At 35.4% G+C, this 13609-nt stretch overlaps 1 protein-coding gene across 11 annotated transcripts in view; it reads right to left on the reverse strand.

Moving 5' to 3' along the window:
* The window catches only part of NIPBL (NIPBL cohesin loading factor), a 147165-nt gene that overhangs the window by 37827 nt on the left and 95729 nt on the right, over positions 1–13609 (reverse strand). For 9 of the 11 annotated variants that reach the window (XM_071425535.1, XM_071425528.1, XM_071425531.1 and 6 more), the window contains one exon: positions 3453–3635. The exons of the other annotated variants lie outside the window; for them this stretch is intronic. In XM_071425535.1, the coding sequence (XP_071281636.1) occupies positions 3453–3635 (183 nt within the window). The remainder of the gene's footprint in view (positions 1–3452; positions 3636–13609) is intronic. 11 annotated transcript variants of the gene reach the window in all.

Below are 13609 nucleotides of genomic sequence, written 5' to 3' on the forward strand. Positions count from 1 at the left end.
TTTAACATGATCAGCTAATTGAGCTACCAAAGAGATGTCTTACACAGACTGTATTGCAAATCTCAAAATACTTCCAAAATATCACATTCCAGACTGGCAGTGTTTATTCCCAGTTTATTGCTTCTGGACCTGCATATAACAGTCCTGATATTGTGTGTCTCTACCAAAGTCTCCTTGGCATGACTGTATATAAGGTTGTTTCTGAGCAGAATGGCTCAAAGCATTTATACAGAACTGGAACTGAACTGAAAAGTTCTTACCACAAGCCATTTATTAAGAAACGTAGCATACCAGGCTATAGTCAATAGTCAGCCTAGGATCAGAACTAATAAACATAAACCCCTGAGGGAGCAATTCTGTTTTGCAATGAACCCTAGAGGTTTCAAATTCAAAAAATGCAATAGAGGTGGTCCAAGTCTTTAATATAATAACTCAGTTCAGGTTTCAAGATTTACTGCACCTGGATCAGACTTCCTTGTGGAAAAGTACAGTCATGCTCAGGATGGCAGAGGTACTAGCACTGGCTAAAATGGTTGAGAGAGTTCACTGTGACTGAAGCAGTGGTGAGCCATCTGGAACCACTCAGTGGGTAGGAAATTGGCTAGATGGTCACACTCAAAGAGTTGCCATCAATGGCTTGATGGTCACATGGAGACCAATGACAAGTGGTGTCCCTCAGGGGTGGGTGTTGGGGCCAGCACTGTAACATCTTGGAGACACTGACAGTGAGATTGAGGGCACCCTTTGCAAGCTGCAGACAACACAGAGCTGGTGCACTGGAGAGAATGGATACTATCCAGAGGGTGTATCCAGTACCAGGCTCTAGAGGTTAGCTTGTGTGAACTCTTTCACGAGGACATGGAGTCCTAGGACAAGGGGTAGTGAGTTGAAACTGCAAGAGAGCAGGTTTAGATTAGAGATCAGAAAGAAAATCTTTATGTGAGGGTGGTGAGGCAGCGAGCAGGTTGCCCAGTGAAGCTATGGATGCAACATGCCTGGAAATGTTCAAGGTCAGGCTGGACAGGGCCTTGAGCAACCTGGGCTAGTGAGGCATTCCCACCCACGTCAGGGAGGCTGCGAATAGGTGATCTTTAAGGTTGCTTCCTAAACCTAACTCAAACCATTCTATGATACCTGGAGTAAATGTACTGGAGAAGAAACTAAGAGAAAGTATTTACACATCTTAACTGATTCCTTTACCCTGTGAGACAGTGTTTTGTGGAGGCAGATGGCCCTTTCTCCAGTTTACAAATTATCTATAACACTAAGCTCTGTAGGATGAATTCTGACCCCAGTTACATCTCCACAAGAAAAGTAACTTCCAATATTGCTTTCTGGCAGAATTTTAGATTGACCAGTTTATCAACGCTGCATGACAAAACAGAAAGGGTTACAGTGCTATTAGCTCTACAAGACAAATAATGTGAATATTGGAGCACCTATTCACAATCACTGCTCTACAATATTTATTTTGAAGTCAATAAAATTGATTAAAAAAGTAAGCATTAATAACATTTCAAGAGTTAGGATTGATTTTATACATAAATAAATACTATGTGGAATATAAACACCCAATTTCCTTCCAAATTCTGCCGAACATGTATGCAATATCACATTTAGTAATTACTGTAAGATAATGACTTCATCAATCTTTAATTTCTCCTTATTTAGTTTAATGGCATGTCCATTCTTAATGAAATATTCAAAGAAACTTCTCCTTTTCTATACTAATCACTATTTCATATTCTTTTAAGTTCAGTTTAAGACAAACAGAATAATTAAGGAACATGTATTTATAACAATACAAAACTATTCAGTGTACTTGCCATAGATCTTTCACTTCTGATAGATCTTTCTTGCCATAGATCCTTCACGTCTTGTTTTAAATTTAATTCAGTTCTACAGTATTCTTGAAGAAATACTGTAATTTATTTTTAAATCACATGTATTCACTGAATTGATTAGAATGATGGCCAGATCTCTTGAGTGGATATACTGAAACTAGAATTCCTCAAGGCATATAATTATTGTGAAAGTTTTCCTTAACTTGTTCTACTTTGTATTTGAGAACTTCAACAGCCACTATGGCTAATATATAGATTAAGGTATTTGAAAGTGTTTACAATTCTCTCCATTCCCAACCAACTTAAATAACTTTGCTCAGTATTTTTTTTTTAATTCACTGTTCCAAATTATTAACATCATATAAGGGTGATATGATATGGTAAACAAAGAATACAGAATTCCTGAATGAAGCAAGTCATCATTAATCCTTTGCCAATATTTAGACTGATTACAATTGACCTGAAGACATCGCATTCATGGACAGAGAAGCGTTATTCATTTATAATTAAAAGGGAAAACAGACAAACAGAAGGACATTCTTTTCAGCTTTTTTGATAAAGATCAAAGGTAACAGTGTTATAATTTTCATGTGCAAACCCACGGTGTTTATGTTGGATGAAAACTTGAAATATACTAAGAAGCAGAGCAAACAAATCTTTCTCTTTTGGACCTTAAGAAATACTAAACCCCAAAACATTATATTTTGTGAAAGTTCATCAAGATGTTTCTATAAACAAAGGTGCAAAACTTGGGAAAAACATCATTATAGGCAAGATTGCTTCTCAGGCTAACAGGTTTCTCCTGTAGCCCTGCATGGCTACATAGTTCAGACTAGCTGATTCACTTTGTTCTAACAAAGTGCTGGCTAACTGTACAACCACAGAAACTAACCAACCATACTTCTATCAACAACTAGGAAATGCCTTCTTAACTTACAGGCAAACAACAATTTTCTTTTTTCCTTAGGAACTTTGTTCAATTGCACAGCAAAACTCTAAGAGAAGCTTCCTCTCTTCCTTTGAAAACAGTTAATTCAAGAATAGTAGAAGCAGCAAATGGTATTTTGAGAATTCATCAAGAATAACTTCCATTTTTCAAGGAATATGACAAGAGAAATATTTTAAGAAACATCTGTGCAGTAAGATTCTCAATTTATTATGTTACAAAAATTCAAGAGGGGATCTTCCACTTTTCTTATCAATAAAACTAAGAATAATTCAAGAATTTATTTAGTGAAATTTGTCTCTGTGCACACTTGTATGTAAATTCTGTGCTTCTTTAGAGGATATTTTCCCTTATCTGAATAGTTAGAAATGTTTTATGGTAGAAATGAAAACAAAAAAAAAAAAATCTAGGGAGCAGTTTCCAGTAAAGTAATCAGGAAAATAAATTTAACAACCCACTGCTTTTTATCTTGGAAGAAAAATTGCAACCAAGTAATTTTTCTTTTGAAAGAGAAACAAGGGTTCTTGGCCAGGCAGTTACCAGGACAGCAAATTTGGGACTGTATGTTTTAAGGTAGCCAACTTAAAAAAGACGTGTATCTTTTTGTAAAAACAAAATATTAGCTTTTTTCACCTTAAGGAACAGAATTATGTACTACTTACATTCAAAAGCTTCTTCACTGTCATTATCTTCATCAGAACTGATTTCAGCATATTTTGGTTTCTCATTAACTGTGCTACGTTTGCGCTTGTTCATTTTCACACGTTCACAAAGTGGCATGGTGGATTCAATCTCTGCCAGGAGCTCAGGAGGCAACTCCTTTAACACTGACTGATCTATGCTACCTATTAGTGGAGAGTAAGAAGAGCAAATGTGAACCTGAAGACAAAAAAGAGGGACCAATACTACAATCCTGTCTCAGGAACCACTCAGAGGATAACCACTAGCAATCAGTTAGATCACAGTTAGACAGACCTAAATGTATTTGACAGCCCTTTTTTGAAGTCCACATTACAAATAATAACAATAAATTGCATACACATTTCCTTCAATAAAATATTTTCAGTCATAAAAATGAATTACCTTTGAATCACCTTTTCAATTACCTTTGTAGAATGATATCCTTGCTCTGTTCCACAAAGTTTAGTCTTATTTCAGTTCATCCTCTGAATTTATCAGGTTTTCTAACAGTTGTAAGTAAATTATGGATTCTTAGTCCCTCATTAACATTTCTGTTTACTATCATTCATACTAATTAGCGTACCCAAGACAGTATTATTCCCTTTTCCAGTAAGAACAGACAACCTGTGGCAAAACTTGTTCGGTCATGTGCCTAAATACAGGCCAAATCATTGACAATTCAGCTTTTGCTTCAGATTTTTTCTTACCTCCTGCTGGTAGTTTGATGATGCAACGCAAATTGTTGCTTGATTTTTTTCAAAACAAAATTGAAACATTTTTATTGAATACAGACAAATAGCTAGCTGAACCACAAATCAGGTTTCTTTTCCACAGTGATAAATAGGTAGACAATATCACACCATTCTTATAATTTTGAAACCAAAATTAAACCCATGTGCAGTTAGAATGAAAGAAATTTGCAGGCAAAATTTTTCCAATTGACACAAGGAAAACAAATAAATTCAAAAGTATTTCTTTGAGGTTTGTTTATTTGATGCCCTATTTTTATTTATCGAAGAACCTACTATACAGATTTGCAGGTTGTCAGACTAAACTGTTAATCTTTTTCCAGCAACAGAAGAAACATTTTTGCCGTAAGTGCCTCTCTCTCCTTCCCAATGCATACTATATTATTTAGAGAGGAAATCACCTCAAAATTGTTATACACATACATTCATCCAAAAAAAAAAATCGATCTCCTGGATGATAATACACTTTTTAATTACATTCACTACATCACTACAGTAAATTTCTAAAACTTACGTCCATTTTTTTGTTACTATCCTAACTTTTATTGCAAGATGGATTTTTTCTTTCTCTTTTTAAACATCTTTCTTTGGAATTAGAGGAGTATTACCATGAGAATCCACCATCAAAATATACTCTGCAAGTCATTCAATAAACAATTTAACTTCAAATATTGGGGTTTTTGAAGCGACATAGTGAAACATAAACAAAGTAAAGTGATAGTTAAAGTTGTCTCTGCTTCCTTCACATTGTGCTCACTGTTACCTATTTGTGTTAGGTTGCCATCCTTATACATTCAAATTTCTCATGTACCAAAGCTACCTAAATTATCAATATTGCTTTTGAAAATGCTGAAAAACATTTCATGGTGTGGTTGGCCATGTTTCTCAGTTAATGATTAATTTTGTGGGCTATGCACTTGGCTTCAGATGGGTGGAAGTACAGCAGCATGGGCAGACCATTTTCTCTGTGTGTAGCAGCAGCTGCCTGGATGACAGCCAGGTCCAGGCTGGATGCTGCAGAGCTGTGCACAGAGCACTGTGTCCCCATACTTTGTATGCCTATACAGTGCATGAGGAGCTTACACCCAGCCCCAGAACGCAGAAAAAATTATATATACAAGTTTTAAGACAATTTCCACAGACGAAATTCATCTGTAAATCCAGGTACTCTAACAGGTAGTTTCAAGTTTATGTCCATTGGTAATTTCATTAAAATCAGCAGGACAACACACGTAGCATGAAGTCTACAATAAATCTGGCCAAACAAAAACATTGCAAAAGACAGCTACGAGTAAATTAATTAAAGTTGCATTAAATCCTCAAATAAGAAACAAAACTAACAGGCTATTCTATTGTCTCCTAGGAATATCTGTTCTTGCTTTCTTTTCTCACTGACTTTTCATTTTGTACTCATTCTTTAAATATAAATAAAAAAATCACAGCATTCATTAAACATAAGTGAAAAAAAAAAGACTACTTTAAATATTTGTAAACCTAATTTTATTTCTGTCTCAAATTTTTCAAGTTTCTTTTTCTCCAGTGCTAAATTCAACTAGTGCTTGATTTGCATTCTCTCCTGTTACAGGTATTTCAGATTACCGTATAAGTTTACCCATTTTTCTTTTATTAGGAAATAGGTAAAGCTTCCTGTACTCAAGTAGAGGACACCAGAAAAGAGAACAGATAGAATTATTATAAAACTCTCTAAAAGCTATCATTGAAATTTTTCTTTCTGTCACAATGTTCCCTGAAGTAAGTGTGCCACACACCCAGTTTCCTTAGCTGCTGAGGATTGTAAACAACCAAATCTATGGAGTTTTACTTATGCCATATAGAGGAGTTAAGCAAGACTGTACATGTATGTACAATTTTAATATATATGGAGAAGGACTTATCAACCTTTCTGAAGAAAATCAGGGATATTCTGTAATTTTGGTCAAGTCTGGAGCTTGTTAAGATTTATTTTACTCTATTAATTACACTATCTTGAGTCAGGGCAGCTCAAAAGTCACCAGAAATATTTTACTAAATTCCTTCTTTAATATCTTCTATTTTATAATGTAGGCACTATTTTTTTTTTTTTTTTGTTCAGAGTGGTAAAGAAATACTTACAAGAATTCAGCTCACCTAAGAATCCAGTCACATAGCAATAAGAATTAGGTTATAAAACACATGCTAATGCCTTTTCAGTTTATGGGAAACTTTATAAAATAATTAATAGGATATGTAACAAAAACCTTTTTAAAATCGAAAAATCCATGTACAATCGCTTTCAATTTTCAAAACTTTTTGCTAAGTTTGCTAAGACCTAGTAGCTACTTCCATGTCTTCACTTCATTCACTTACATTTAGCTCTCGCATGCATGGCTTTTTAAATAGTAAAAAGGAAGTCACTTTACTAAAAAGTTACTTGATAATCTAATAGAATGCCCAAATATCTTGCTGAAGAACTGTCAGCACCAATAGAAAAACTTCATTTTCTGCAATGTGTGTGATCAGTGTACACCATGTCTCAAATGAGACTATAGGCATATGTATTCTTCAGATGTCATTTACACATAATTTCAAAACTTCTGCAACTGTTACAGGAAACAACTGGGAAAAAACCCAAACAAACAAAACCAACCAACTAACCAAACATCCAAAACAAAAAAACCCCAAAACACAAACAAACAAATTAACAAACAAACAAAAAACAGAAGAAAAGTACCATCACAACAAAATCTTTTTCTTACTGCCAGGAAGAGCATTCTAACCAACTCCACACTGGTGAGACCGAAGGGAAGACACAGAACAATTCATTTCACAGAACCATATACATGAACAGTCACTTCTACAGTGCTTCTCCAAACTTATGCAATGCTGTCCACAACCTACATGCAAGTTACTTCCCAGAGAAGAATAAATTCTTGGTTTTGCTTGATTGCTAGCATCAAAAAGTTTCTAAGGAAAGATGTTAAATGAATCTTCATCTACTACTCAATGTCCACTAACCCTCAAGATAACTTGTTTTCTCACCAAGCATTTCTTTACAAAATATAAGACAGTTAAAATCAGAGAACCTCAGTGAGAAACTAAATAATCTGTAAGCCTGGTCTTCTATCTTATTATAGTCTGGGAAACTTTTCAGAGGGTTTTACTGTGTATAGTAGCAAAATTTCTATAAATATCTAGAGGATATTTCTATATTCTATTACTATATATATATATGTGTGTGTGTGTGTGTATATGTATATATATATAGTAATATATATATATACACATATATCTCATTACTATATATCCTAATACTATTTATATAAGATTTCCTTCTCCACATATGGCTTAAAAAACTAATGGAAAAGAACAGATCTGATTCACAGCTCAGTATTGTGTTTTGCAGCTTCAGCTTTGTAAAACAGCTTTAGCTAACATTTATGCATATGCTATCTTTAGGAGGATCCAGTATCACTTTGTGTTGACTTTGAAAGTCAAGTAGATCTTCCTGATCCTGGCAGATCATCCTTCAAGAGAGAGTAAACATTATAAAAGGTAACATCTTTATGGACTTTCGCTGGGTCCATTCAATATGGACAGCACAATTATTTTTTGACTTCACAATCTGTGTTCATATTAGTTTCATCTGGCTTGATGTAACAACTTTCAAACAAGCACCTATGGAAAAGAGGATGATTCTTACTGATGGTTAGGTGAGCTTTCTACGATCCTGTCATGAAATCAAAATCAACATGAATAAACTCTTATTTTCTCTTGAATGATTTATCTTTGCTTTCCAAACTATGGAACATAACTGCATGGTTTAGATCAGATCTTGGTACAATTTCCTGTGAACTATGAGCCACCAAGATTAAAACATACTTAGAAATCTAAACTCTGAATTGCTATTTTCGTACCTATGAGACAGTTAATACAGTGGAAACATAAATATTTCATATATTTCTGTTTCTGCAAAACTGCAGTTAATGCAAATTCATATTTCTAATCTCTCTCTGTATCTTGATTTTAAAATGCACCTTTTCCAACTATGAAGACATTATATGAAAGAACACACAAGGGTGTGAGAAGGGAATAATGCCACCTGTTTGGGGTGAGGATATGAATCTTCCCATTTCTCAGCATTTAGAAATTGAAGTCTGACCACTGAATTTCTATACTAGAGAATTGTCACTCATCTTCATTTGGACATTAAAAAAAAGCCCAACTGACTGCAGCTCAATTTTGCCCTTATCTTGCTCCTCTTTTGTTACAAAAGACATTACATCTGCCACTGCACTTTTCTTATTTTGCCAATGACTAATGTATCCAGTCTTGTTATTATTTCACAGAGACTAAGCTCACCTTCCTTAAATGTCCTCTCTGAGCCTTTGAGCATTAAAGAATATTCCTCCCTTTTCTAATAAAAGCTTACAGTTATGTTAGGCATATACATGCAGGAAGGAAAGCAGTTTCTTTATGGATTAGCTCAACCAACTTTGAAACCTGTGCTAAATGAAATAAAATTATCCTTATAAGAAGAGTGCTGCTATCTTGTTGAACAGCCATGCCACTGTAGCTAAAAAAGCAGAGACTTGAAGGTTAAATCTACAGCAAATTCTCAGCAGATAAAGTTGTGTATTAGATAAGGAACTAAAGGAAAAAAAAAAGAAAGGACAGAAGTACTTCCCTATGTTATAAACTGTTTAGAAAATAAACACCCTTCTAAAATAGCTAACTATTGTTACAGCATAGCATTCAGGCACTGGAATGCAAAAGGCCACATGAGTGCCTATAAACTCATAAAGAGGTCGCTGGGTAAAGTTGAAAAATCTTTGATTCTTTCTAAAGTGTGCAAATTTAATGATATCATTTTCACCAGGTTCTCCCTTAAAATGCTCCAGTGTGTTCTTTATATGGTGCAGTGAGCCCCTGGTGATAAGTCTGCTACCCACCAGCTTCACACTTGTCAAAATAATTTTGTGCCCTGAACAGTTTTAGGAACAGAAGGGGAAACACAGGGAAATCCCAGTAATTTTTATAAGTGAACTTAAGTTTTGAGGAGGACATTTCTGCTCATATGATGGAAGTTCCACTCGTATCTTAATACCCTATCATCAGCTGAAAAACACATAATCAAATGAATACTGGTGAAAACAGACTGAGTAGGACATTTACACTCTTTCCTCTCCCCTTCCCTGCTGTAAAGCTTACGGAAGGGTATACAGCTACATCCTACAGGATGTATCCAAAAGGATATAACCCTCTATTGAGCACCTTACCCTCATCTTTTGACTACATAGGTGAAGGGATAACTCCAGAGCTCACCTCACATACACTCACGCCAAAAAAAGGGAGATGCCCTCACCACCACCCAAGGGGCTGCACACACAGGGATTCTCTGCTTCAATCAATTCAGCAGGATGGAGAAAGGCAATGTTAGGGAGAAGTATGTCCTACATTTCACGGAACCTGGTCTAACATATTTTTCAAAACAATTCTTCCTCATCTGCCCCAACAGTAGCACAAAGGAAAGGCTCCCAGCCTAAAAAAAAAGGAGTTTCAGACTCCCTGCTTTTACTCCAGTCCTTAGCTCTGGCTTTGAAAGATGGGAGCAAGACAGGCTGGTCAGAGAAGGATCTGGACATGGCAACAGAATAATTCCATGATACAACAGAGGTCATCATTAACCACAGCTAAGAAACATAGATTCAAAAAGAATTTTACAATAGTACAAAATACTCTGAGAAGAAATAAACATTTTTAGAAGGAGGGAAGATATTTCAAAAGGGAACTCTGAAACACCCAGATAGAGAGCAGGGAGTGCATCCAACACACACTCTCCCACGATGCCAAGAGAACTCACACTTAGATTGGCATCAATGATGCTCTCAAGCTATATGATTACTGTAAGAACTTATTGCTGGCCTTATTGCTGACTTTTTGTCTGTATAGAAATTGATAAAAAGAGGCTACAGCAGCCTAGCTTTCCAAGATGCTGTACAAAAAATAAAGCAGTACTCAGAATAAAAAGAAGCAAGGTTGGCAACTGAAATAAATATAATGCTGCACAAACTCCCTTGCTTTTATGAATCAGTGTTGGGAGGGGTGCTTTTGAATTTTGCTGTCATTGCTTTTGAACATATGCATTGAAATTTAGGCCAACTCAATTTATTGTTCTAAGAAGTTAAGGTATTTTGTACAGTTGCAAAACCCTGCATGCAATTATCTGTTAATATGCTTCTATTAAAACTCCCTTCAGTACTCAAAAGGGGCTAACAAAAAAAGAGGGAGGGTGGCTCTTTACACTGCCAGATAGCAATAAGACAAGGGGGAAGAGTTTTAAAACAAAACAGGAGAGACTTAGTTTAGATGTTGGAAAGAAGTTCTTTACTGAGCGGGTGGTGAGTACTGGAACAAATTGGCCAGAAAAGTTGTGGGTGCCCCATCTCTGGCAGTGCTCAAGGCCAGGCTGGATGGGGTTCTGAGCAACCTGATCCAGTGTAAGGTGTCCCTGCCCATGGCAGGGGGTAGAAATGAGATGATCTTTAAGATAATTTCTAACCCAAACCATTTGTTGACCCTATAATGATTAATGTTTGGGATCTGAAATTTATGACTAATTTATTTTTCCAGCCATGTATTCAGGTTGTTTACTGAGCCTGAGACAAAAGATCTCAATAAAATCAGATTATTCCTCAGAATTTCTCTTCTTATAAAACAAAAAACCTTCTATATAAGGAATATAATACAACCAAAATCTTTGCAGAGAATAAGGAAACAAAAACCATTATTTTACATCTTATCTGTGACTTCTAGGTAATCAATGCTAATTGACACATAAATGCTTATTTTTCTTACTATTGCATAGAAACATTCTCAGTCCTTATCACTGCAAATATTGCACGAAGCTACTAGTTTTGATTCTTCAAGATAACAATTACATAACGAACAACAACAAAAGATTGCTGATGTTTTAGCTTTAAATATAAAATAGTACAAGAAAATAGCTTGGAAGATGATTAAGCAGAATGTATATTTAAAGAAAAATTATTCAATGAAAACAACAGTTCAGTAATTTGAAAGACAAAAAAGGTTCCATACTATTTTTTTCTGTTTGCTGGTAGTATTCCCACAGAGCAAAAAATAAACTCCAAATTTTAAGTAAACAGTTTAAATTTTCTTACATGAAAAGAGTCACCTAGAACAGCTGACAATGATGAGCAACAGAAAAGTTAATTCTTCAGAAGCAAAAATGAGGCTTTTTGTATTTAGTCAAATTTGTCCTTTGGCTAGAAGAAAATTCAAGCCAAAAATTTCAAGCACATATCCCAGCACATAAGCCAAGATCAATATCCACCTTTAGATCCTTAGACACATGAAAAGTCTGCATTGCCTACTGTAATTGACATGAGATAAATTGCTGGGCCACATTTACACATTGCAATGCATTGCTGCAAAAATTATTTATGCAAAATAGCCTTAGCTATTCCCAGAAACAAGAGGAACTCAATCAAGTATCCATGTCCATGAACCAAGAGCAGTTTTGGACTTTCAAGAAATTGTTCTGACAAATTAGGTAATAAACGTGTATCACTTACATTTGCCAAAGTAATTTTTCAAAAATCAACTAATTAAACAATGCACTAAATCTGCAAACAGACAAAGCATCATATTTCAGACAAATCAAAGTATAATGAAATTGGTGGTTTGGATCTAATTCAATGGTGCTGCTAAGAATTCCATGTGACATATGCGAAGTTCACTCATCCTATCCAGAAAAATACTGTAGGAGCAAGAATCAAAATATTTACCTTAGTAGCAAAGTCCAAAGTAGGAAACAAATAGCAGGAAAGCAGCCACCAGGCAAGGCTCTGTGCTGAAAATGTCACCTCTATTACCAGTAATAGATCATACATAAGGAATTACTCCAGTGTGCAGTGGCTGATTCCTGCTAGGTACCAATACCAGCTTATCCAACATCTACTTTTGAAAAACTAGCACCGAAAATGAAGGCCCCAGAAAGTATGAACAATGCCCACACAAATCCCAGCTACCTTCTGGAATGGGACAGACACACCCTATCTTAAAATTCCCTGCAAGTAGGAGCAAAACTATTCCAGTGCAAAGTATGTTAGAGAAATCAAATCTTCCTTGACTTTAACAAGTTATATATAATTTAGACTTTTAACTAAGCAATGCTTGGAATATTTTTCAAAATGGAACCTTTAAATCCAGGAAAAAACACCAAATAATCAGGGCTCAATGAACAAAGAGCATATTAAAGTGGATCCTCTGCAAAGCCAACAAGTATCTTGAAATACTTCTAATGGCACAAGGGTGAGCCAGTTCCTCTTCTAGTCTAGTCAAGACGAGAGGAGGTAGTCATTAATATATCAGAAAACAGAAAAAACTGGAAGACTCTAGAACTCTTATGAAAGTCATAGCTGTTTTTCTACAATTACAATTAAATTTTAGTTTGAAGAGGGTTTAAACATTCGAACTGAAAGAGTCTTTATAAATTTTTTGCTGTAAATGCTGAAATACATATTTTTTTTCCTCTGAAATGTGGCATAATTTTCTACAGATCCACCTGGTGCTGCATCCACAGCAAGGTGGTCAGCAGGTTATTACTCTGGCCTTGACACATGCAAATGCAGTTGCTACAGGGAACTTCAGGACAGTCATTTCAAATTCAAGATATATGGAACTGAGGATTTTCACATTGCTAACCTTTACAAAAGCACAATTTTATGGGAAGCAAGCTGAGTTTCAAACTTTTCCTTTCCCAAGGTAGTATGTTTTTAATGCAGTTATTTCCTTGTGGCCCCTCTGATTTTGGGGTGTCTGTCTCAGCATTAAGAAATTGTTATTTTGGAAACAAATTAGTGTGAACTCTAAAATTTGATGTGTTAACATCCATAACCCAATTTTGCCGTTATAGAATTCCTATACATGTAGGATTTAAACGAGGTTTAGAACTGGTACTTCCTTTCTGCCCACAGTTTTCATCTGTACCATTAAGCACCTTTAAGTAGCTTGGTTACACTAACTAGAAATCAGTGAGAGGCACAACAAGTTCACTCAACTGAGCCCACACAATTTGGATACAGCTTTTCATCCTGAAATACTCCCTTTCTTGTCACTACTAGAAGATAACTGATTGCTGTTTCCCAAGGGAAACTATTTCCAACAATGCTAGAACCCAAAGACAGACTGTCATGTTACACAAACACAAAATCAGAGTTACTACAGGCTCTGAAAAAGTCACCTGGAATTAAAAACAAACAAACCAAAACCCCCAAACAAACCATGTAAGCAGAGAATACAGAAGAATCCGGAAGCATTGTTTTAACGACATAAAGATGATTAAGCAGTAAGATTTTTAGCTGATCCTGTAAAGAGTATGTATGAAG

The sequence above is a fragment of the Agelaius tricolor genome, unplaced genomic scaffold, assembly GCF_023055355.1.
Source record: "Agelaius tricolor isolate 1412-34295 unplaced genomic scaffold, bAgeTri1.0.p SCAF_4, whole genome shotgun sequence".
NCBI classification, from domain to species: Eukaryota; Metazoa; Chordata; class Aves; order Passeriformes; family Icteridae; genus Agelaius; species Agelaius tricolor.